At 49.9% G+C, this 22,214-nt stretch overlaps 1 protein-coding gene and 1 long non-coding RNA gene across 3 annotated transcripts in view; one reads left to right on the forward strand and one right to left on the reverse strand.

Moving 5' to 3' along the window:
- LOC119937012 overlaps positions 1-5,531 on the reverse strand; it is a 77,438-nt gene extending 71,907 nt beyond the window's left edge. Inside the window, exon 1 of the long non-coding RNA XR_005453902.1 lies at positions 5,472-5,531. This is a non-coding gene — a long non-coding RNA (uncharacterized LOC119937012). The remainder of the gene's footprint in view (positions 1-5,471) is intronic.
- Positions 5,532-9,336: 3,805 nt separating this feature from the next.
- CPSF6 (cleavage and polyadenylation specific factor 6) overlaps positions 9,337-22,214 on the forward strand; it is a 38,216-nt gene continuing 25,338 nt past the window's right edge. For both annotated transcript variants that reach the window (XM_038756624.1, XM_038756625.1), the window contains exons 1-2: positions 9,337-9,404; positions 19,744-19,953. In XM_038756624.1, coding sequence (XP_038612552.1) covers positions 9,345-9,404; positions 19,744-19,953 — 270 coding nt within the window. In that variant the 5' untranslated portion in view covers positions 9,337-9,344. The remainder of the gene's footprint in view (positions 9,405-19,743; positions 19,954-22,214) is intronic.

Genomic DNA, 22,214 nt, shown 5'->3' on the forward strand with positions numbered 1-22,214 from the left:
CGGTCCCTACCCAACAGTGGGCTCACAGTCTAGAAGGGGGAGACAGAGAACAAAACATATTAACAAAATAAAATAAATAGAATAGATATGTACAAGTAAAATAGAGTAATACTTAACTTCTCTGTGCCTCAGTTACCTCATCTGTAAAATGGGGATTAAAACTGTGAGCACCCCATGGGACAACCTGATCACCTTGTAACCTCCCCAGCGCTTAGAACAGTGCTTTGCACATAGTAAGCACTTAATAAATACCATTATTATTGTTATTAATGGTCCTCTCTCTGGGTGCAGGCATCCATAAGCCACGTGGGTCTGGGGGCACTTGGAACCCCCCAAAATCCCGCCCCAATCGGGGTGCCCTGCAGCTGACAGAAGGCTGACAGGGCTGCAGGAGGGAAACCAAGGTAAGGAAGCTGCCTATTTCTTCCTCGGCCGACGGCCCGACTGAGAAGCGGCGGGGCCTAACGGCTAGAGCACGGCCCGGGGAGTCAGAAGGACCTGGGTTCTAATCCCGGCTCTGCCACTCGTCTGCTGTGTGACCTCGAGCAAGTCGCTTCACTTCTCTGGGCCTCGGTTCCCTCACTGTAAAATGGGGATGAAGACTGTGAGCCCCACGTGGGGCGGAAACTGTGTCCAACCTAATTAGGCTGTATTTACCACAGGGACTGGCGCATAGCAAGCGCTTAACAAATGCCATTAAAAAAATTAGCTTGCTCTGGGTTGAAGAGTCCAGTGTGCAATAAACCTTTCCTCTAAATCAATCAATCAATCAATCAATCGTATTTACTGAGCGCTTACTATGTGCAGAGCACTGTACTAAGCGCTTGGGAAGTACAAGTTGGCAACATATAGAGACGGTCCCTACCCAACAGTGGGCTCACAGTCTAAAAGACTCTAAACTGTAAGCTTCTTGTGGGTGGGGAGTGTGTCTACCGATTCAATTGCGTTGTACAACCCAAATGTTTAGTTTGGCACTCGCTCAAAAAAAATCAATTAATCCTCATGAAGTAACGTGGCCTATCAGAAACAGCCTGGGCGTCAGAGGATATGGATTCTAATTATGGCTCTTCCACTTGCCTGCTGTGTGACCTTGGGCAAGTCGCTTAACTTCTCTGGGCTTCAGTTTCCTCCTTTGTTAGATGAGGATTATAATAATAATAATAATAATCTTCTTTTAGACTGTGAGCTCACTGTTGGGTAGGGACTGTCTCTATATGTTGCCAACTTGTACTTCCTAAGCGCTTAGTACAGTGCTCTGCAGACAGTAAGCGCTCAATAAATACGATTGATGATGATGATAATAATAATGATGGGATTTGTTAAGCACTTACTATGTGCAAAGCACTGTCCTGAGCGCTGGGGAGGTTACAAGGTGATCAGGTCGTCCCACGGGGGGGGGGGCTCACAGTTTGAATCCCCATTTTACAGATGAGGGAACTGAGGCACAGAGAAGTGAAGTGACTTGCCCAAAGTCACACAGCTGACAGTTGGCGGAGCTGGGATATGATCCCATGACCTCTGATTCCAAAGCCCGGGCTCTATCCACTGAGCCACGCTGCTTCTCTCCTACTTACACTGTAAGCCCCAAGGGGGACAGGGACTGTGGCCAATATGAGTATTTTGTACCTACTCCGGCACTTAGTACAGTGCTTGGTACGTAGTAAGTGCTTAACAAATACCATTAAAAAAATATCAACCAATGGCATTCAGAGCCTATTGTGTACAGACCATTGTATAAGTGCTTAAGAGAGCATAACACAAGACTGAGCCCCCCTTTTCTCTGCTCCTCCTCACTTCCCCAACACCCCGACTCTCTCCCTCTGCTCTACTCCCCTCCCTGCCCCACAGCACCTGTGTATATATGTACATATTTACTATTCTATTGATTTTATTAATGATGTGTAAATATCAATAATCCTATTTATTTATATTGATGCTATTGATGCCTGTTTACTTGTTTTTGCTGTCTGTCTCCCCCCTTCTAGACTGTGAGCCCGCTGTTGGGTACGGATTGTCTCTATTTGTTGCTGAATTGTACTTTCCAAGTACTTAGTACAGTGTTCTGCACACAGTTAGCACTCAATAAATACAACTGAACGAATGAATAACACAACAGATTTGGTAGACACAATTCCCACTCTCATTCATTCATTCAATTCAATTGTATTGAGCACTTACTGTGTGCCGAGCACTGTACTAAGCGCTTGGGAAGTACAAGAGCTTACAAAGCTTACAAAGTACAAACAGGTTACAGTCCAGGAGAGGGGATGAACATCAAAAAAGATTTCATCCGGGGGAAACGGCACAGTGCATACTATTATTGACTAGCTCTTCTGTTTGTTTCACTCTAACACAGCAGCACTTGGCTTCGTGTTAGGCAGCAATGGGAGTTACTGTTCCCGCTTTAGACTGGAAGCTCACTGTGGGCAGGGAACTTGTCTGTTTTATTGTTCTACTGCCACACACGGTGAGCGCTCAATAAATACGATTGACTGACTGCCCCTGGAGAAGAGGAGGAGAAGGAAGAGCAGATTGAGGAGAAGAGAATAGAAGAGGAGAAGGAGGAGGAGGAGGGGGAGAAGAGGAGGAGGAGGGAGAAGAGAGGAGGAGGAGGAGGAGGAGAAGAGGAGGAGGAGGAGGAGGAGGAGAAGAGGAGGAGGAGGAGGAGGAGGACGAGAAGAGGAGGAGGAGGAGGAGAAGAGGAGGAGGAGGAGGAGGAGAAGAAGAGGACGAGCAGGAGGGCTCTGCTCCTTCCATCCTTGCTGCTTGGCTGCCACTGGTGTTGAAAGCAGCATGGTGTAGTGGCTAAAACCCAGGTCTGGAAATCAGAAGGTCATGGGTTCTAATTCCGGCTCTGCCCCTTACCTGCCATGTGGCCTTGGGCCAATCACCTCCCTTTTCTGGGCCTCAGTGACCTCATCTGTAAAATGGGGGTTAAGATTGTGAGCCCTATGCGAGACTGTGTCCAACTCAATTTCCCTCTTAGTACAGAGCCTGGCACACAGTATGTGCTTAACGAATACCACAATTATTATTATTATCACTGAGTCCATTACTGCCATCTTGTCCAACAGGAGGTTTTTCTGGTGGCGAAACCGAACTACCGAAAGCATACCTGCCCCATCCGATGTCTAATGCGGAATGTCGGGTCTTTTTCAAGAAGCACGCTTAGCACAGGCGAAACGAAAAAGGCACCTGACATACTGAGCTACTTTAACAATACTTTAAATTCACTTCGGCATGAACCGAAATCACCCTATTAACTAGCCTTTTTCTTTAGCAGGACCCAAAGGACTAAGCAAATGTATTATTTCTTGTACTCCCTATTTCTGTGACGATTTTCTAGTTCGGGAAATGGAAACAGTGTCACGCAGAAAGTGATTTTATAGTTCAGGAAAAGGAGACACTCTCACGCAGAACGTTAGTGATAGAGAAGGGATTAAATTTCAGACCTCCTGAACCCCGGAGTCGTGTTATTTGAGAACACACAGGTCTAAAATGTTCACTGTGAGCATTCGTGAGAGATCTAAGCAATAGAAGAATTTTATTGCCTGCTAGGAGATTTTACTTGATTCTTCAACCCTATCTCTGAGGACTAGAATAATAATTTAGGTTCCGTGCCTCCTTACTTGCGTTAGGACGCGAACCATCCCCAACTGTGGAGAGAGTAACTAAACTAGTAAGTAATTAATAGCACTCTGCCAGCTGGGAAATGCTTATCAAATGGCTTTCTGCAAGAGTAGGTCAAAACACTTTCATTAATGATTGGTTTAAAGGGACAGAAAGAGCGGCATTCAGTTAGATAATATGGCTAGCACTTTGGAGATTAGAATTTAGTCTTGATACTGGCAAGTTAGAGAAGCGATCGGAAATAGAAATGATTTCAGAGATCCCGTCTGAGGAAACAAGTTCAAAGAAATGCATGTAGACTGGCAAAACATAAAAATAGAAGTTTGGGAATGACGATATTAGGCACACATGTTTTGTGAGGTGGGGGCTAATTTGCGAAAATGCCACGAAGGAGGAGTCGATAGAGCCCTTCACCCGTTGAGGCATTCAAAAAAGAAATCTAGGAGACGTGAGATCGGGCCAGAACTTGGAAGGGAACCCAATCTGAGGGTGACTGTTTGAGGCACTGTAAAACTCTGAGGTATAACTGAAAAGAATCCAAGAAGGTAAAGTTAAATAGAAAGGCAGCATGGCCTAGTGGATAGACTATGGGACTGGGAGTCAGAAGGACCTGGGTTCTAATCCCATCTCCACCACTTGTCTGCTGAGTGACCTTGGCCACGACACTGCGCCTCAGTTATCTCATCTGCAAAATGGGGATTGAGACTGTGAGCCCCATTTGGGACAGGGCCTGTGTCCAGTCCGATTTGCTTGTTTCCTCCCCCGTGCTTAGCACAATGCCTGGCACACAGTAAGCACTTAATAAATACCATTATTATTATCATGATCATAAGGCTTTGACTCATCATCATCAGCATTCTAGTATTTGGTCAACCCTTACTATGTGCCAGGCGCTGAACTAAGCGCTGGGGTGGATACAAGCAAATCGGGATGGGCACAGTCCCTGTCCCACGTAGGGCTGCCGGTCTTAATCCCTGCCTTCCAGATGAGGGAACTGAGGCCCAGAGAAGTGAAGTGACTTGCCACGGTCACACAGCAGACAAGTGGCGGAGCCGGGATTAGAACCCAGGTCCTTCGGATTCCCAGGCCCGGGCTCTTTCCAATGGACTATGCTGCTTCAGGGGTCACTGGGGTGCGACCTTGAGAGGGGGCTCTGCGCCTAGTAAGCGTTTAATAAATACTATCGCTCCTCCTGCTCTGCTTTCCGCCCTTATATGCCCCTTGATTTTTGTCCCGATTTCCAAATGCTTATTTCCAAAAGGGAACAGGGGCACCGAGGTCCTTTAGCAGATGTGGGAACTCCTGGATTTGAAAGGATGCCGAACACTGACTTGGAGCATGGATCCCGTGATCACCCCAAACGCCAACACGGACTCCCAAGCAGTCGGAGAAGGCCCGAGCCCCAACAGGAACCCAAAGTCCAGCCTGGTCCCTAGGAAGTCTCAGGATGATGGCCGGAATTGGGCCTAGCTCAGTGATACCTGACCTTCACCGGGGTTGGACATGGACTGTGTCCAAACTGATTTGCTTGTATCCACCCCGGGGCTTAGCACAGTGGCTGCACATAGTAAGCGCTTAACAAATACTGCAATTATTATTATTCTAGTACGTGCTCAATAAATACGTCTGACTGACTGATTGATTGACAGGCACTGAGGCATTTCAGCACGGTAGTGATAGCCCTCACAAGCACAAAGGGGCCAAGCCTCACCTCCAGCACCAGTGCCTTGGCTGGTTTCTAGAATGCAATCCACTCTGTTTTAGTGCGAGAGTTGTGTTCCCCCCACAAAAAATCCCAAAAAACCTCAAGTTACCATAGTCCCACGTAGTAGGTTACTCACGCCTTGGCTGAAGCCCAACATCTGGGCAAAACCGTTTCTCTGGACACCGTCTCGCGTTGGTTCCGGGCAGAGGTGCACCGCGGGAAGGCCGCTCGGTTCCACAAGCGCGTTTTATCCTACACAAGAAATGAAAACATGTGTAATGGCAGAATGGGTTGTATCTGGAGCAGGACGCGGTTTGTCGCTGCGGGGCTAGTAGCAGGGGATGGGTGAGAGGAAGGAAGGCAGGGCAAGGAGTGGGTGAGGGGAGGGATGGCAGGGCGAGAAGCAGCGTGACTCAGTGGAAAGAACCCGGGCTTGGGAGCCAGAGGTCATGGGTTCTTATCCCAGCTCTGCCACTTAGCTGTGTGATTTGGGGCAAGTCACTTAACTTCTCTGTGCCTGTTACCTCATCTGTAAAACGAGGATTAAGACTGTGAGCACCCCATGGGACAACCTGATCACCTTGTATCCGCCTCCCCCAGCGCTTAGAACAGTGCTTGGCACATAGTAAGCACTTAACAAATGCCATCATCATTATTAGTATTATTAAGAAGTGGGGAAGAGGGAGGAATGAATGGCAGGGCAAGGAGTGGGTGAGAGGAGGGATGGCAGGGCGAGAAGCAGCGTGGTTCAGTGGAAAGAGCCCGGGCTTGGGAGCCAGAGATCATGGGTTCTTACCCCAGCTCTGCCACTTGTCAGCTGTGTGATTTGGGGCAAGTCACTTAACTTCTCTGTGCCTCAGTTACCTCATCTGTAAAATGGGGATTAAGACTGTGAGCACCCCATGGGACAACCTGATCACCTTGTATCTGCCCCCTCAGTGCTTAGAACAGTGCTTGGCACCTAGTAAGCACTTAACAAATGCCATCATTATTATTATTATTAAGAAGTGGGTAAGAGGGAGGAATGAATGGCAGGGCAAGGAGTGGGTGAGAGGAGGGATGGCAGGACGAGAAGCAGCGTGATTCAGTGGAAAGAGCCCGGGCTTGGAAGCCAGAGATCATGGGTTCTTATCCCATCTCTGCCACTTGTCAGCTGTGTGATTTGGGGCAAGTCACTTAACTTCTCTGTGCCTCAGTTACCTCATCTGTAAAATGAGGATTAAGACTGTGAGCCCCCCGTGGGACAACCTGATCACCTTGTATCTGCCCCCTCAGTGCTCAGAACAGTGCTTGGCACATAGTAAGCACTTAACAAATGCCATCATTATTATTATTATTAAGAAGTGGGTAAGAGGGAGGAATGAATGGCAGGGCAAGGAGTGGGTGAGGGGAGGGATGGCAGGGTGAGAAGCAGCATGGTTCAGTGGAAAGAGCCCGGGCTTGGGAGCCAGAGATCATGGGTTCTTACCCCATCTCTGCCACTTGTCAGCTGTGTGATTTGGGGCAAGTCACTTTATTTCTCTGTGCCTCAGTTACCTCATCTGTAAAATGGGGATTAAGACTGTGAGCCCCACATGGGACAACCTGATCACCTTGTAACCTCCCTAGCGCTTAGAACAGTGCTTTGCACTTAGCAAGCCCTTAACAAATGCCGTCATTATTATTATTATTATTAAGAAGTGTGTAAGAGGGAGGGATGGCAGGGCAAGGAGTGGGTGAGAGGAGGGATGGCAGGGCGAGAACCAGCGTGGCTCAGAGGTCATGGGTTCAAATCCAGGCTCCGCCAATTGTCAGCTGTGTGACTTTGGGCAAGTCACTTCACTTCTCTGGGCCTCAGTTACCTCATCTGTAAAATGGGGATTAAGACTGTGAGCCCCCCTGGGACAACCTGATTACCTTGAAACCTCCCCAGCGCTTAGAACAGTGCCTTGCACATAGTAAGTGCTTAATAAATGCCAATATTATTATTATTATTACCCCCCCCCAGCGCTTATAACAGTAAAATGGGGATTAAGACTGTGAGCCCCCGGGGACAACCTGATCACCTTGAAACCTCCCCAGCGCTTAGAACAGTGCCTTGCACATAGTAAGCGCTTAATAAATGCCATTATTATTATTTTTATTACCCCTCCAGCGCTTAGTACAGTAAAATGGGGATGAAGACTGTGAGCCCCCCTGGGACAACCTGATTACCTTGAAACCTCCCCAGCGCTTAGAACAGTGCCTTGCACATAGTAAGCGCTTAATAAATGCCATTATTATTATTATTATTATTACCCCCCCAGCACTTAGAACAGTAAAATGGGGATGAAGACTGTGAGCCCCCCTGGGACAACCTGATCACATTGAAACCTCCCCAGCGCTTAGAACGGTGCCTTGCACATAGTAAGTGCTTAATAAATGCCAATATTATTATTAGTATTATTATTATTACCCCCCACAGCGCTTAGAACAGTAAAATGGGGATTAAGACTGTGAGCCCCCCTGGGACAACCTGATCACCTTGAAACCTCCCCAGCGCTTAGAACAGTGCCTTGAATACAGTAAGCACTTAATAAATGCCATTATTATTATTATTATTACCCCCACAGTGCTTAGAACAGTAAAATGGGGATTAAGACTGTGAGCCCCCCTGGGACAACCTGATCACCTTGAAACCTCCCCAGCGCTTAGAACGGTGCCTGGCACACAGTAAGCGCTTAATAAATGCCATTATTATTATTATTATCCTCCCCAGCGCTTAGAACAGTGCTTGGCACATAGTAAGTGCTTAACAAATGCCATTATTATCATTATTATTATGAAGAAGTGGGTAAGAGGAAGGGATGGCAGGGCAAGGAGTGGGTGAGGAGGAGGGATGGCAGGGCAAGGGGTGGGTGAGAGGAGGAATGGATTAGAGAAGCAGTGTGGCTTAGTGGAAAGAGCCTGGGCTTTGGAGTCAGAGGTCATGGGTTCGAATCCCAGCTCCGCCAATTGTCAGCTGGGTGACTTTGGGCAAGTCACTTCACTGGGCCTCAGTTAACCTCATCTGTAAAATGGGGATGAAGACTGTGAGCCCCAAGTGGGACAACGTGACCACCTTGTAACCTCCCCAGCGCTTAGAACAGTGCTTTGCACGTAGTAAGCGCTTAATAAATGCCATTATTATTATTATTATTACCCCCCACAGTGCTTAGAACAGTAAAATGGGGATTAAGACTGTGAGCCCCCCTGGGACAACCTGATCACCTTGAAACCTCCCCAGCGCTTAGAACGGTGCCTGGCACACAGTAAGCGCTTAATAAATGCCATTATTATTATTATTATCCTCCCCAGCGCTTAGAACAGTGCTTGGCACATAGTAAGTGCTTAACAAATGCCATTATTATCATTATTATTATGAAGAAGTGGGTAAGAGGAAGGGATGGCAGGGCAAGGAGTGGGTGAGGGGATGAGGGCGGGGGGGGGGTGTGTGATGGCAGCGTGGTGCAGTGGAAAGAGCCCGGGCTTTGGAGTCAGAGGTCCTGGGTTCGAATCCCAGCTCCGCCAATTGTCAGCTGGGTGACTTTGGGCAAGTCACTTCACTTCTCTGGGCCTCAGTTAACCTCGTCTGTAAAATGGGGATGAAGACGGGGAGCCCCAAGTGGGACAACCTGGCCACCTTGTAACCTCCCCAGCGCTTAGAACAGCGCTTGGCACATAGTAAGCGCTTAATAAACAATATCAAAAGGATGGCAGGGCGAGGGAAGGGGTGGGTGAGGCGGAGGGAGAGAGGGGGGCTCTGCGGCCTACTCCTGCCCTGAGGCGGCCGGTTCCCGCCATTGGCGCGCGGGCGGGCACCGGAAGTGACGTCACGGAGGCCCCGCCCCCCCTCGCCCTCCCTCCCGCCCAGCCGGCCGGCCGGCCGGCGCTACATCCGGGCCTGCTGAGGCGGCCGGGCGGGCCGGGCGGACGGATCTGCTGAGGAGGCGGAGGAGGCGGGGGAGGAGGAGGAGGCGGAGGCGGAGGAGGAGGCGGAGGGGGAGGGAAAATGGCGGACGGGGTGGATCACATCGACATCTACGCGGACGTGGGCGAGGAGTTTAACCAGGTGCGTGCGGACCCCCGCGCCTCGCGCCGCCGACCCGCGAGGCCCCGACGGGGGAGGGCCGGGCCGGGCCCGGGGGGAGGGCCGCCGCCATCGCCCCCGCCGCCTCCCCGTCACGGGCCCTTTGCCGCCTCAGGCCCGGGCCGGACCCGCCCTCCGCCCGGCCATGCGGCCCCGCGGCCCGGCCATGCGGCCCGTGTGTCCGTGGGGGCCCTCAGGCCTGCGGGCCCCAGGTTTTTGGGCCTGCGGGCCTTCAGGCCTCTAAGGCCCCCCAGGCCTCCACACCTTCAGGCCTCCAGATCCCCTCAGGCTCCCAGGCCTCTCGGGCCTCTAGGCCCTCAGAATCCCAGCCCCCCCCCCAGCCTCTCGGGCCTCCAGATCCCCTCAGGCTCGCAGGCCTCTCGGGCCCCCAGGCCCTCAGAAGCCCAGCCCCCCCCCGCCTCTCGGGCCTCCGGACCTTCAGGCCCCCAGATCCCCTCAGGCTCCCGGGCCTGTCGGGCCCCAGGTTCTCGGGCTTCCAGGCCCTCAGAACCCCAGCCGCCCCCCCAGCCTCTCGGGCCTCCAGACCTTCAGGCCTCCAGATCCCCTCAGGTTCCCAGGCCTCTCGGGCCCCCAGGCCCTCAGAACCCCAGAGCCCCGAGCCTCTCGGGCCTCCAGACCTTCAGGCTTCCAGATCCTCAGGCTCCCAGGCCTCCTGGTCCCCAGCCTCTCGGGCCTCCAGATCCCCTCAGGTTTCCAGGCCTTTCGGGCCCCAGGTTCTCGGGCTTCCAGCCCCCCCGAACCCCAGCCCCCCCCAGCCTCTCGGGCCTCCAGACCTTCAGGCCTCCAGATCCCCTCAGGTTCTCGGGCCTCTAGGCCCTCAGAACCCCAGCCCCCCCAGCCTCTCGGGCCTCCAGATCCCCTCAGGCCTCCAGATCCCCTCAGGTTCCCGGGCCTCTCGGGCCCCAGGTTCTCGGGCCTCCAGATCCCCTCAGGCCTCCAGATCCCCTCAGGCCTCCTGGTCCCCAGCCTCTCGGGCCTCCAGACCCTCAGGCCTCCGGGTCCTCAGACCCCCGGGCCCTCAGGCCTCCAGACCCCCCGGTCCCCATCCTCTCGGGCCTCCAGATCCTCAGGCTCCCAGGCCTCCTGGTCCCCGGCCTCTCGGGCCTCCAGATCCTCAGGCCTCTAGGCCTTCAGACCCCCAGGCTCTCGGGCCTCCAGACCGTCGGGCCTCTAGGCCCCCAGACCCTCGGGCCTCCAGGCCCCCAGACCCTCGGGCCTCCAGATCTTCAGGCCTTTAGGCCCCCAGACCCCCAGGCTCTCGGACCCCAGGTTCCCGGGCCTCCAGACCTTCAGGCCTCTAGGCCCCCAGGCCTCCAGATCCTCAGGCTCCCAGGCCTCCTGGTCCCCTGCCTCTCGGGCCTCCAGATCCTCAGGCCTCTAGGCCTTCAGACCCCCGGGCCTCCTGGGCCCCAGCCTCTCGGGCCTCCAGACCCTCGGGCCTCTAGGCCCCCAGACCCTCGGGCCTCCAGACCCCCAGGCTCTCGGACCCCAGGTTCCCGGGCCTCCAGGCCTCTAGGCCCCCAGGCCTCCTGGTCCCCAGGTTCTCGGGCCTTCAGGCCTCTAGGCCCCCAGACCCTCTGGCCTTCGGGCCCCCCGGACCCCCAGGCCTCCGGGCTTTCGGGCCCCAGATTCTCTGGCCTCCAGGCTTCCAGACCCTCAGGCTCTCTGGTCTCCAAACCCCTCAGACGCCCAGGCTCTCTGGCCCCAGAGCCCCAGGCCTGCAGACCCCCAAGTTCTCTGGCCTCCAGGCTCTCAGGCTCTGCGGCCCCCAGATCCTCTGGCCTTCAGGCCCCCGAACCCCCAGGCCTCCAGGCTTTCGGGCCCAAGATTCTCTGGCCTCCAGACCTTCAGGCCCTCTGGTCTCCAACCACCCCAGACCCTCAGACCCCCAGGTTCTCTGGCCCCAGATCCCCAGGCCTCCAGACCCTCAGGCTCTCTGGCCTCCAGACCTTCAGGCTCTCTGGTTTCCAAACCCCCCTTACCATCAGACCCCCAAGTTCTCTGGCCCCAGATCCCCAGGCCTCCGGACCCTCAGGCTCTCTGGCCCCCAGACCCTCTGGCCTTCAGGCCCCCGACCCCCAGGTCTCCAGGCCCTCGGGTCCCAGATTCTCTGGCCTCCAGACCCTCAGGCTCTCTGGTCTTCAAACACCCCAGACCCTCAGACCCCCAGGCTCTCTGGTCCCCAGACCCTCTGGCCTCCAGACCTTCAGGCTCTCTGGTCTCCAAACCCCCCGGACCCTCAGACCCCCAAGTTCTCTGGCCCCAGATCCCCAGGCCTCCGGACTCTCTGGCCCCCAGACCCTCTGGCCTTCAGGCCCCCAACCCCCAGGTCTCCAGGCCCTCGGGCCCCAGATTCTCTGGCCTCCAGACCCTCAGGCTCTCTGGTCTTCAAACACCCCAGACCCTCAGACCCCCAGGCTCTCTGGTCCCCAGACCCTCTGGCCTCCAGACCTTCAGGCTCTCTGGTCTCCAAACCCCCCGGACCCTCAGACCCCCAAGTTTTCTGGCCCCAGATCCCCAGGCCTCCGGACTCTCTGGCCCCCAGACCCTCTGGCCTTCAGGCCCCCGGACCTCCAGGTCTCCAGGCCCTCGGGCCCCAGATTCTCTGGCCTCCAGACCCTCAGGCTCTCTGGTCTCCAAACACCCCAGACCCCCCCAGGCTGTGTCTCCCCCAGGCCCAGCCCGCGCTCCCCATTGTTGGCGGCACGGATGGCGGGAGGAGGAGGAGGACAGGACAGGAGCCGGGCAGGGCCGGAAGGCGGGCAGGAGGAGGAGGGCCGGGCCGAGCATTCATTCAACCCTATTTATTGAGCGCTTACTATGTGCAGAGCACTGCACTAAGGGCAGTCCGTGCCCGGCAGTGGCTGGGTGCCCTCCCGCCCGGCTTCCAAGCAGGACCCACTGATGAATTGGGGGAGGGGGGAGAACAGAGAAAGCCCGGGGGACCCCCCCTCCCCCCGCCCGCAGCCTCACCAGCCAGTCACCCCAATTTATTTGTGGCCGATTTCTCCTTCCCAAGCGCTTAGTCCAGGGTTCTGCACACAGTAAGCGCTCAATCTATGGATTGGGTGAATGAATGAATGAATTTATTCAGCGCTTCCCGCCGAGTGAGAGCTTTACTGAGCGCCGCGGAGAGCATCAAGGGCGTTTATGGGGCCCTTACCGGGGGCAGAACCCTGTTCTAAGCGCTTGGGACGGGATCGGTCCGTGGTATTGATTGAGAGTTTTGCTGAGCCCCTCGGAGAGGATCAGTCTGGTTATTTATTGTGCAGAGCACTGTACTAAGCGCTTGGGACGGGATTGGTCCGTGGTACTGATTGAGCGCTTCATCATCATCATCATCAATCAGTCGTATTTATTGAGCGATTACTGTGTGCAGAGCACTGTACTAAGCGCTTGGGAAGTACAAATTGGCAACATAGCTTCACTAAGCCCTTCAGAGAGGATCAGTCAGCGGTATGTACTGAGCGCATCCTGTGCAGATCACTGTACTAACCGCTTGGGAGAGAATCAGTGCATACCGTGTGCAGAGCAATTTACAGGGCGCTTCGGAGAGGATCGATCGATCGGTGGTATTTGTTGAGCTCATACTGTGTGCAGAGCACTGTACGGAGCGCTTCGGAGAGGATCGATCGATCGGTGGTATTTGTTGAGCGCATATTGTGTGCAGAGCACTTTACAAAGTGCTTAGGAGAGTACATTTGGAACAGACACGTTGCCTTCCCGCAGCGCGCTTACGGTCTGGAGAGTCGAAAACGTGAGTGTGGGGGGAAGGGAAGAAGGCCAAAAGGAAAACCATCCCGTGGGCCGCGTCTGCGAGGGGAAAAGGAGTTGTTAGCGCCGTTTTCCCTGGAAAAAGAAAGGGTGGTGACGGGCATTTTGAACGGCGAAGGCTGGTTGAAAAATGCATTGTTTCCCTGGACTCTGTTTACACCGAAGAGAGCCAACACCAGAGACCGTATGCCGCCTTGGAAGCCGGCTGGTGAGATGGGGCTTCCTTGGCTCACATTCAGATTAAATATTAGTGGACTTCTTACCCTTCACAAAAAGATCCTTTATTGTTTGCAGACGTGTCTGCCGTATTTCCTTAGATAGCGCTCGCTCCTTGATGTTGAAACGACTGACCCTGGAAATTTCTTTCCTGATAGTATCCAGATTGACCTGAAAGAGCTGCGGATAAAACTACCTGAACATTTGTCATCCCCAAGTTACGTGGGGTGGTTTTCGGTTCGGTGTCTTTGTCTCGATATTTAAAATATATATTATATATATGGGAGTTGCAATTTTACAGGAATTTATTTTTGCCGTTTTTTTCTGCCTCCAAGGTGCATCTTTTAATTTCCCAATAATAATAATAATCATCATGGCATTTGTTAAGCTTACTGTGTGCCAAGCACTGTTCTAAGCACTGGGGGTGATACAGAGTAATCAGATTGTCCCACATGAGGCTCACAGTCTTAATCCCCATTTTATAGATAAGGGCACTGAGGCACAGAGAAGTTAAGTGACTTGCCCAAAGCCACACAGCTGACAAGTGGCGGAGCCGGGATTAGAACCCATGACTTCAGACTCCCAAGCCCGAGCTATTTCCACTGAGCTACGCCATTGTCTGTAATACAGCGCTCTGCACAAAGTAGGTGCTCAGTAAATACCATCGATGATTGACTTTGCACATCCCTTATTTCAGCATACGATCGAAGATCAAAAATTCGCAAATATCCAGCACAGAGGGATAACTACATATTTTTGCACCCGGGGCAAGTTTCATCAACTTGCGCCGGGATTCCCGGATGTGGTACTGTATGCATATATTTACATTTATTAAAACAGATAACATTTTCAAACCTGCATCAGGCATAGCAAACACTGTTGAGAGTGCAGTTTAAGTCTGTGGCCCTGAATCCAGATATTCCTTGGTCTTGGGGAGAGTATTTTTGATTTTCTACTGTACAGAATTATGTGGGAACATAAAGTTAAACCATTTTTTCCGTACTTGATCGGTTGCCCAGCAATGCTTACAATTCTTTAAATATTTATAGACCGTTGTATGATTTATCTGTGATTTTTGTCATTCGACTTCAAGGTTATCTGAGTTAAGCCGTCTGTACCTTCTCATAAGAATATAAAAATCATCTTTTATCACACTTAAAGCGATGGTCAAGTTTCTAGACCTTATATTTAGAGACAGGCTTTTCATCTAGGACATTGTTTCCCATTTGGTGACTAATCAGATTTGGTTCTAATCCCGACTGCTGCTTGTCAGCTGTGTGACCTTGGGCAAGTCACTTAACTTCTGTGCCTCAGTTACCTCATCTGTAAAATGGGGATGAAGATGTCCCACATGGGACAACCTGATTACCTCGTATCTACCCCAGTGCTTAGAACAGTGCTTGGCACATGGTAAGCACTTAACAAATACAAACATTATTATTCTTATTATTAATCTTTAAATTCAGGAATTTTGTAACATTCTATCTAGGAGGGGCAATACTATACTCAGGCCAGTACGTGATACCGAAAGGTTTTGGGGACTGTCCCAGAGACTTAAGGGCTAGATCAGCTTTATCAGATTTTCCTTGCAGGAGGTTACTTGAGTGTTGTTCTCCACATGGGCCACAAATCTGGGGCGACATTCACTGAAAGACCCTTTTTCCAGCTTTCCCCATCCCTCCCCCCCCCCCAATATAGCTATTGTGTTGCCAAATTGAGGGAGTCCCCCCTGCTTATTTGCATTAGCCATTGAAAGTACAAGTGGTTTTTCATACCTTTGTCACAAAAAACTGAGCGAGGGGGAGGGAGGAAGATTTTTGAAGAGCTACAAGTGCCTCACAAATTATGGGATTATTTTTGGAGTCAAAACTCCAAATTCGAATTTTCTTTTCTCGACAAGTGTATCCTCCAGTAATCTCCAACTGCATGGCCTAGTGGATGGATCGTCAGCCTGGGAGTCAGAAGGACCTGAGTTCTAATTTCGGCTCTGCCACTTGTTGACTGTGACCTTGGGCAAGTCACTTCTCTGTGCCTAGTTACCTCATCTATGAAACAGAGATTAATGCTGTGAGCCCCATGTAGGACATGGATCGTGTCCAAACTGAGTAGCTTATACCTACACCAATGTGGTAAGCCTAACAAACACCATTTTTTTTTAAAAAAAAGGTAAAAGTCTACTAACCAACAAAATGGGGGGAGGAAAAGGGACAGATCTTTGCGGCATCCCAGAGCAAATGCCAGGGCCAATGATCTAACCCGTCTTTTTACCCACTTTTAGAGTGCTTTCTACCCCATTACCCGATATATTTGGGTAACTTTACCAGTCTTTTTAGAAGAATTGATTAGTTCTCTTTTTCTTTGCAGATCCGTTATTTGAGAATTTGACTGCTCCATCTGCATCACTAAATTTTGCTTTCTTTCTTCCCCTTTCTCATTAATAATATAAACAGCACATTGTGTTGGCCTTGAGAGAGAATTCCTATCAAGGAACCAATGCTATTATTGTTCCCTATTTAACCCAGAAATTGATATAGCTTAATTTGCCGGTAAGATAGCATTTTGTCTGATTTGTAGTTTCTGGCGTTAGCAGATGTGGTTAGTACTACACTGTATAAGATTAAATATTCCCTCTAGCAGTAGAAGTATTTTCTGATTGGACATTGTATGAGCACATCATTACCCGGTACTGAGACTGTTAGATTTACTGTTGTCTTACCTTCCACCTGCCTTATTTTCATTTTTACCTCTGATATTTGCAGAGCTATTTTATTTGCAACGGTAACCGCCTATGGAGAGATTGAGCACCTTTTCTATTTTGTTCTTCCATGTTCTGCACGTAATAGGCGCTCCATACATATTGATCAAGAAAATCAGTCTTAACTCTTTTGTAGTGAACTCCCTTCAATTTAGTAAAAAAAAAATAGAAATCAGCTCAGGTCAAGCACTTCACAAATATATTTCATTTCTAAAGAAATTGTAGTGCCCTTTGTGGAAGTGGAGAATGGTGAGGAAAATGTTGGGAATGGGAGGAGTGTGCTATTTTGCGTGTGCAGTCTTAAATTTGAGCTCTTTGCATTTATTTAAATTGGGAGAGTCCAGGGAGAGTCCACACCTGTGGAAGAAACTGCAGTGGGGCTCTTACTTCCCCCAAATTCCACTCAGTTTGTTGAGGGGGCGGAGCAGTTTGAGCCCAGTGTATTATTATTATTATTATTATCATCATCATCATCAAATTGTTTTGACCATTGGTGTGGATTTTATCATTTAATAATAATAATAATAATGGTATTTATTAAATGCTTACTATATGCAAAGCATTGTTGTAAGCGCTGGGGAGGTTACAAGGTGATCAGGCTGTCCCACGGGGGTGCTCACGGTCTTAATCCCCATTTTACAGATGAGGTAACTGAGGAACAGAGAAGTTAAGTGACTTGCCCAAAGTCACACAGCTGGCAGTTGGCGGGGCTGGGATTTGAACCCCTGACCTCTGACTCCAAAGCCCGTGCTCTTTCCACTGAGCCATGCTGCTTCTCTTAGGAATTAAAGATTTTTGAACTCCAAAGCTACCTCCCTTTGTTATGAGACCTGATGAAAACCCAGTGTCCTAAATTATTTAGAAGGCAATTTTCTTAGAAACATGAGCCCTGCAGAACAACCAGCTTGTTGTAATGCTCAGCTATGGCATAAACCTAGCAGTCAGAGTTGGGAAACTTCAAATGAGTGTGGAATCGCCTTTCAGTCTGCTGTGTGTTTTTATAAAAAAAGTTGTGGGCAGGGAACATGTCCAAATCTGCTATATCGGACTGTCCCAAGTGCTTAGGAAAGTGCTCCGCCCACAGTAAGCGCTCAATCCGAATGAATGAATGGACTTAGTGGGGCTTTTTTCTCAACACGTCTTTTGGTCATAATTCTTCTCTGTTGCTTATTTCAAGAAATGGTGGGAAATGAGTTTTTTAATGTAAATCCATTCACAAATTATCACATTTAAATCATTTTCTCTAGCTTACGCAGTAGTCAGAAATAAAATGTGGCATCTTGGATTCAGCTGTACTGGGAAGCATAAAGACATTTTCCCCAGATCTGTATGCCCGAGAGGGAAAAGACCACAAGAATTGGTATTTTGCTGCTGATTAACATAGCAAATGTGATCGCCAAAGTTGCTTCCAGCACCTGGAGTCACTATCACTAGTTTTTCTGCAATGATAACCAGTCCCTTGTTTTCTCTGGAATGCCTTTTTTTCATGTTCTCAAAAGATGTCCCCATTCCTTTCCCAAGTATGCCATTAATAATAATAATTATGGTATTTGTTAAGAGATTACAATGAGCCAGGCACTGTACTAAACTCTGGGGTGTGGATACAAGAGCAAATCGGGTTGGACGCAATCCCTTTGCCACTTGGGGCTCACAGTCTCCATCCTCATTTTGCAGATGAGGTAACTGAGGCCCAGAGAAGTGAGGGGACTTGCCCAAAGTAACACAGCTGACAAGTGGCAGAGCCGGGGTTCGAACCTTCTGACTCCGAGGCCTGTGTTCATTCATTCAATCGTATTTATTGAGCGCTTACTGTGTGCAGAGCACTGTACTAAGCGCTTGGGAAGTATAATTTGGCAACATATAGAGACGGTCCCTACCCAACAGTGGGCTCACAGTCTAGAAGATTGTGTTCTATTTAGTACGCCGGACCGCTAAGAAAGAGAGGCTCTTTTAAGTCCCTTTGCCTTGCCTGGTATTCTAGTACCTAGGGAACTTTAGAACCTGTGGTTCTCCGATTGCACCGGTCCTTTTCCCCACCTCTTGTCTCTTCTTAGTGGCACTCGGCCAGCGAAAGCTCCCCAGAATCCCCACAAAGAATCGGGAATGTAGACAGCTTCACCGAACTCCATGTGTTCGCCAAAGACTTGCTCCAGTTTGCATACCCGCGCTCACGAGAGACATTCCTGAGAAATTAAATATTTCACTTGAAGAATGTTCTCATTCTTTTATAAATGAAGCACTTTAACTCCTAAGGAATTTCTCTCCAAACGGGATTCACAGATGCCTTGCCCTTATAATGGTCACACTGTATTCACGTGTTTTGATTTGCCTGTATTGGAATTGTAGCGGTAAAAATTGGCGGTTGTGTCTTGGGTGGATTTTCAAAGATAACAGTGAAGTATTTACTTCCGAGCTAGGTGAAGGAAACCGTGCCAGGTGACTCACATAAGCTGTAGAAGCGTCTTAGTGACTGTATCTGAAAACGGTACTTAAATTGTAATGGTTATTTTTAAGTTTAGGGTTATGAGATTGACCTAGGGGTAATACAGTGCAATTTGATTTATCTAAGGTGAGCTTACTTTCTTTTTAGCCAAAGTTTCCGTCTTCTCTGCTGATGGTCGAGAATTCAGTACCGTGTCTGAAGGATCTTTTTGGGGCATCTTTGAAACTAAGGCTGTTGGCCTTGAGTTCTTTTCTGCAGGAGGAGTCAGTCGTGGCTGTGTTACACAATTTGGTCACACAAGTGCAAAGGATCAGAGCTTGCCAAAATAGTCCTGATCCAGAGGGACAATGCGGTCCTCATTTTATTTTTTCCGTCATTAGGAACTGGCCTCTGAACATTCAGCGAAGTGGGTATAAAGAGCGGCTAAGTATGGCAACTTGGTAATTTTTTTTTTTTGTTTTTATAAAGACTAATCCAAGAACCGGACCACTAGCTAATTTCACTTCGTTCAGATCTGAAAAAGATTCCAATTTGCGACCTTGGTTTTGTTTCACATTCTGAAGTCCACTGTGGTGTGGGCAGAACCCCCTAAGATTTAGCTGCCCTGAAATATGCGAGTCACTTGCTTAAAATTTGTGTTTGACTTGGGGGAACATTGCCTTGGATGTGTTCTACTGTAGCTGAAATCAAGTAGATTTCTTTGTTTACCAACGCCTGTGTGACAGAACTCTAGGACTCAAACTTCAGGTTTTTTGGGTTGACTATTTTTCTTTGCTGCTACGCTCTGCAAATGAGAAAATAAACATTGTGTTACCAAGAAATGATTTGTGATTTTATTTTGTTGATGGTTTGACTTCTAGTAATGTCTGTTTGTTGTTATATTGTACTCTCCCAAGCGCTTAGTACAGTGCTTTGCATACAGTAAGCACTCAGTAAATACGATTGAATGAATGAAAAATAAGGTTTTGGGTGCCGCTCCAGCTCCTGAATAGTTTGGTCCTTTTTATCTTTCAGGAGAATATTCAAAGAGGGGGGAAAAAGTGTGTTATCCTGTACTTCAAAAACGTCTGTTTTGGGTATTTTGTAATCTAAAGTGTTATTTCTGTAATCAGGAAGCGGAATATGGTGGCCACGACCAGATAGATTTGTATGATGATGTCATCTCTCCTTCTGCAAATAATGGAGATGCTCCAGAGGACCGAGATTATATGGATGCCCTCCCACCGTCCGTTGGCGACGATGTAGGGAAAGGAGCCGTACCAAACGTCGTTTACACCTATACTGGCAAGAGAATCGCATTGTACATCGGAAATCTTACATGGGTAAGTGAGCGAGTTAATACCCCTGTCTTTAGCCATTGCAGCATTTTGCAGGAGAGAAAAACCTCTTTTAAATATGTTTCTCTGCTGTTTTAAAGGAGGGACTCCTTGCTGGTCAGGAATGTTTAGAGCGGGCCGGGCATGTGAGAGTATCTGGGGAGATTCCTAGAATCGAGCGGGTGAGAGGCTGACTTTCAGGAAAGGATCAGTTGGGCCAGAAGAGCCTCCCAGAAAGGAAGCGGCTGTTGTCTTTCTGGGGAGACTGGGCAACTCTGAGGAGATCATCCCCATTCTCTTACCTCTATTGTGGCCCATTGGAGTCGTGGCTTTGAAGGTCACTGGCATCTTCTTAAATGGGGTTGCCCAATAATAGCCCCAAGCCTCTGCTTCTGCTGTGGTTGTCCCGGGTCAGGAGCTTGATTAGCTTACCAAGAGAAGAGGTGAGACTTCCTGAAAGGTGAGACTTCCTGCAAGGAGGGGCATTTGCACTCTTTCTAGCCAGTTGTAAGGCTAGAAAATACCTAGCAGCCGGTCGAGGAGGGCACCTTCCCACTTCTCTCGATCGGCCAAACTTCCTCACTTAAAGAGAAGCTGGGGAATTTCCAGGTAAGGTGTTCTCCCTTTTCTTGTTCTAGTTCGGGCAAGTCCTACCTCACTTTGGCCACCAGCCACTCCGATTCCGTGCAGGAAAGCCCCTGGAGTGGACCGTAGTCCCGCTGCTCCGCCTCTGGCTGCCTTCATCGGTATTCATCCCGGTCACCTTAGTTATGGGCTGCAGTCCCCGGCGAGAGCAGTTTAGTAGGTGGATTTTATAAGTGGTGACGAAAGGCCACCAAGGGCAAGCTACTGGCTTCTGTCTTCAACCCATTCATGGTACTTACGAACCTGGGTGGTGAGGCGAAGTTAGGCTCAATATTCTTATGTTCGTCTCTCTGATAAAGTGTCAGCTCCTTCTGGGAAGCAAACGTGACACTTTTTCTGTTCGTCCCCAGCACTTCATGGAGAGGAGCAGCCTGGGCGTAGAAGTCAGAGGGCCTGGGTTCTCATCCCGACTATCCCACGTGCCTGCTGTGGGACCTTGCTTGTCATTTAGTTCCTCTCTGCTTCAGTTTCCTCATCTGTAAAATGGGGATTCAATACCTGGTCCCCTGCCTACTTAGACTTTGAGCCCCCTTGTGGGTCAAAGACTGAATCTTCCCTAGTGCTTAGTACAGTGCTTGATACATAGTAAGCATTTAATAAATAGCATTATTATTGTCATCATCATTACAGAGTGACACACCAAATAGGCCTTAAGTGCTGCTGCTGCTGCTACTGCTTCTTAGATATGAATGAGAGATGGTCTCAACTCTGCCTCTTACTGCAGTCTCACATCTCCTGTCTCTAGGACATCATTATTACATGGCCCACCTGCCAATCAGCTCGGCCTCCAGAACCACATTCCTCATCTTCCCTCCCAAATCCTCTCCACTTAAACTTTCCCATCACAGGTGACAGCACCAGCCCTCCTCCCCATCTCTTTCAGCCCCCAGAGTAAGTCTGTCACCAGATCCAGCTGGTTCTTCCTCTACAAGATTTCCAGAATCCACCCTTTCCTTTCCATCCAAACTGCCACCTCGCCAGTCCAAGCGCTTGCCGCACCCCAAGACTTCCCTGCCTCCAGCCCTTCCCCTCTCCAGTCTATTCTTAATTCTATTGCCCGGAATATTTATTTTTCTAAAAGGCGTTCTGTCCTCATGGCCCCACCATCAGTAACCTCTAAGGGTTGTCCCTTTCTCTCTGTCTTAAGCAGAAACACGGAAGCTTTGGCTTCAAGGCACTCTGCTCTCCTTCTCCCCCTATTTTTCTCCCACTCTTCCTGCTACCCCAGCTCCCCCAGTATTCACTCTTGCCAACTTACTCGCCTCACTTTCGTTTCTTGCCATCCATGTCTCACCTCCCTCCTACCTCTCTCTTCTCCCCTCGCCTCCGGTAGATCCCTGCTCTCCCCCTCTGAAATCACATTTCTAGGAGGACTTCTCTTCTAGACTGTGAGCCCGTTGTTGGGTAGGGACCGTCTCTATATGTTGCCAACTTGTACTTCCCAAGCGCTTAGTACAGTGCTCTGCACGCAGTAAGTGCTCAATAAATACAATTGAATGAATGAATTAACCTCTCCACACCCTATTCTCCCCCTCTCCCCTGCAATGCCACTTCAGCAACTTATCATCAGTGGTATTTGAGTGCTTACTGTGTGCACAGCACTTGGGAGAATACATTATAAC

Source organism: Tachyglossus aculeatus, chromosome 14 (genome assembly GCF_015852505.1).
Source record: "Tachyglossus aculeatus isolate mTacAcu1 chromosome 14, mTacAcu1.pri, whole genome shotgun sequence".
NCBI classification, from domain to species: Eukaryota; Metazoa; Chordata; class Mammalia; order Monotremata; family Tachyglossidae; genus Tachyglossus; species Tachyglossus aculeatus.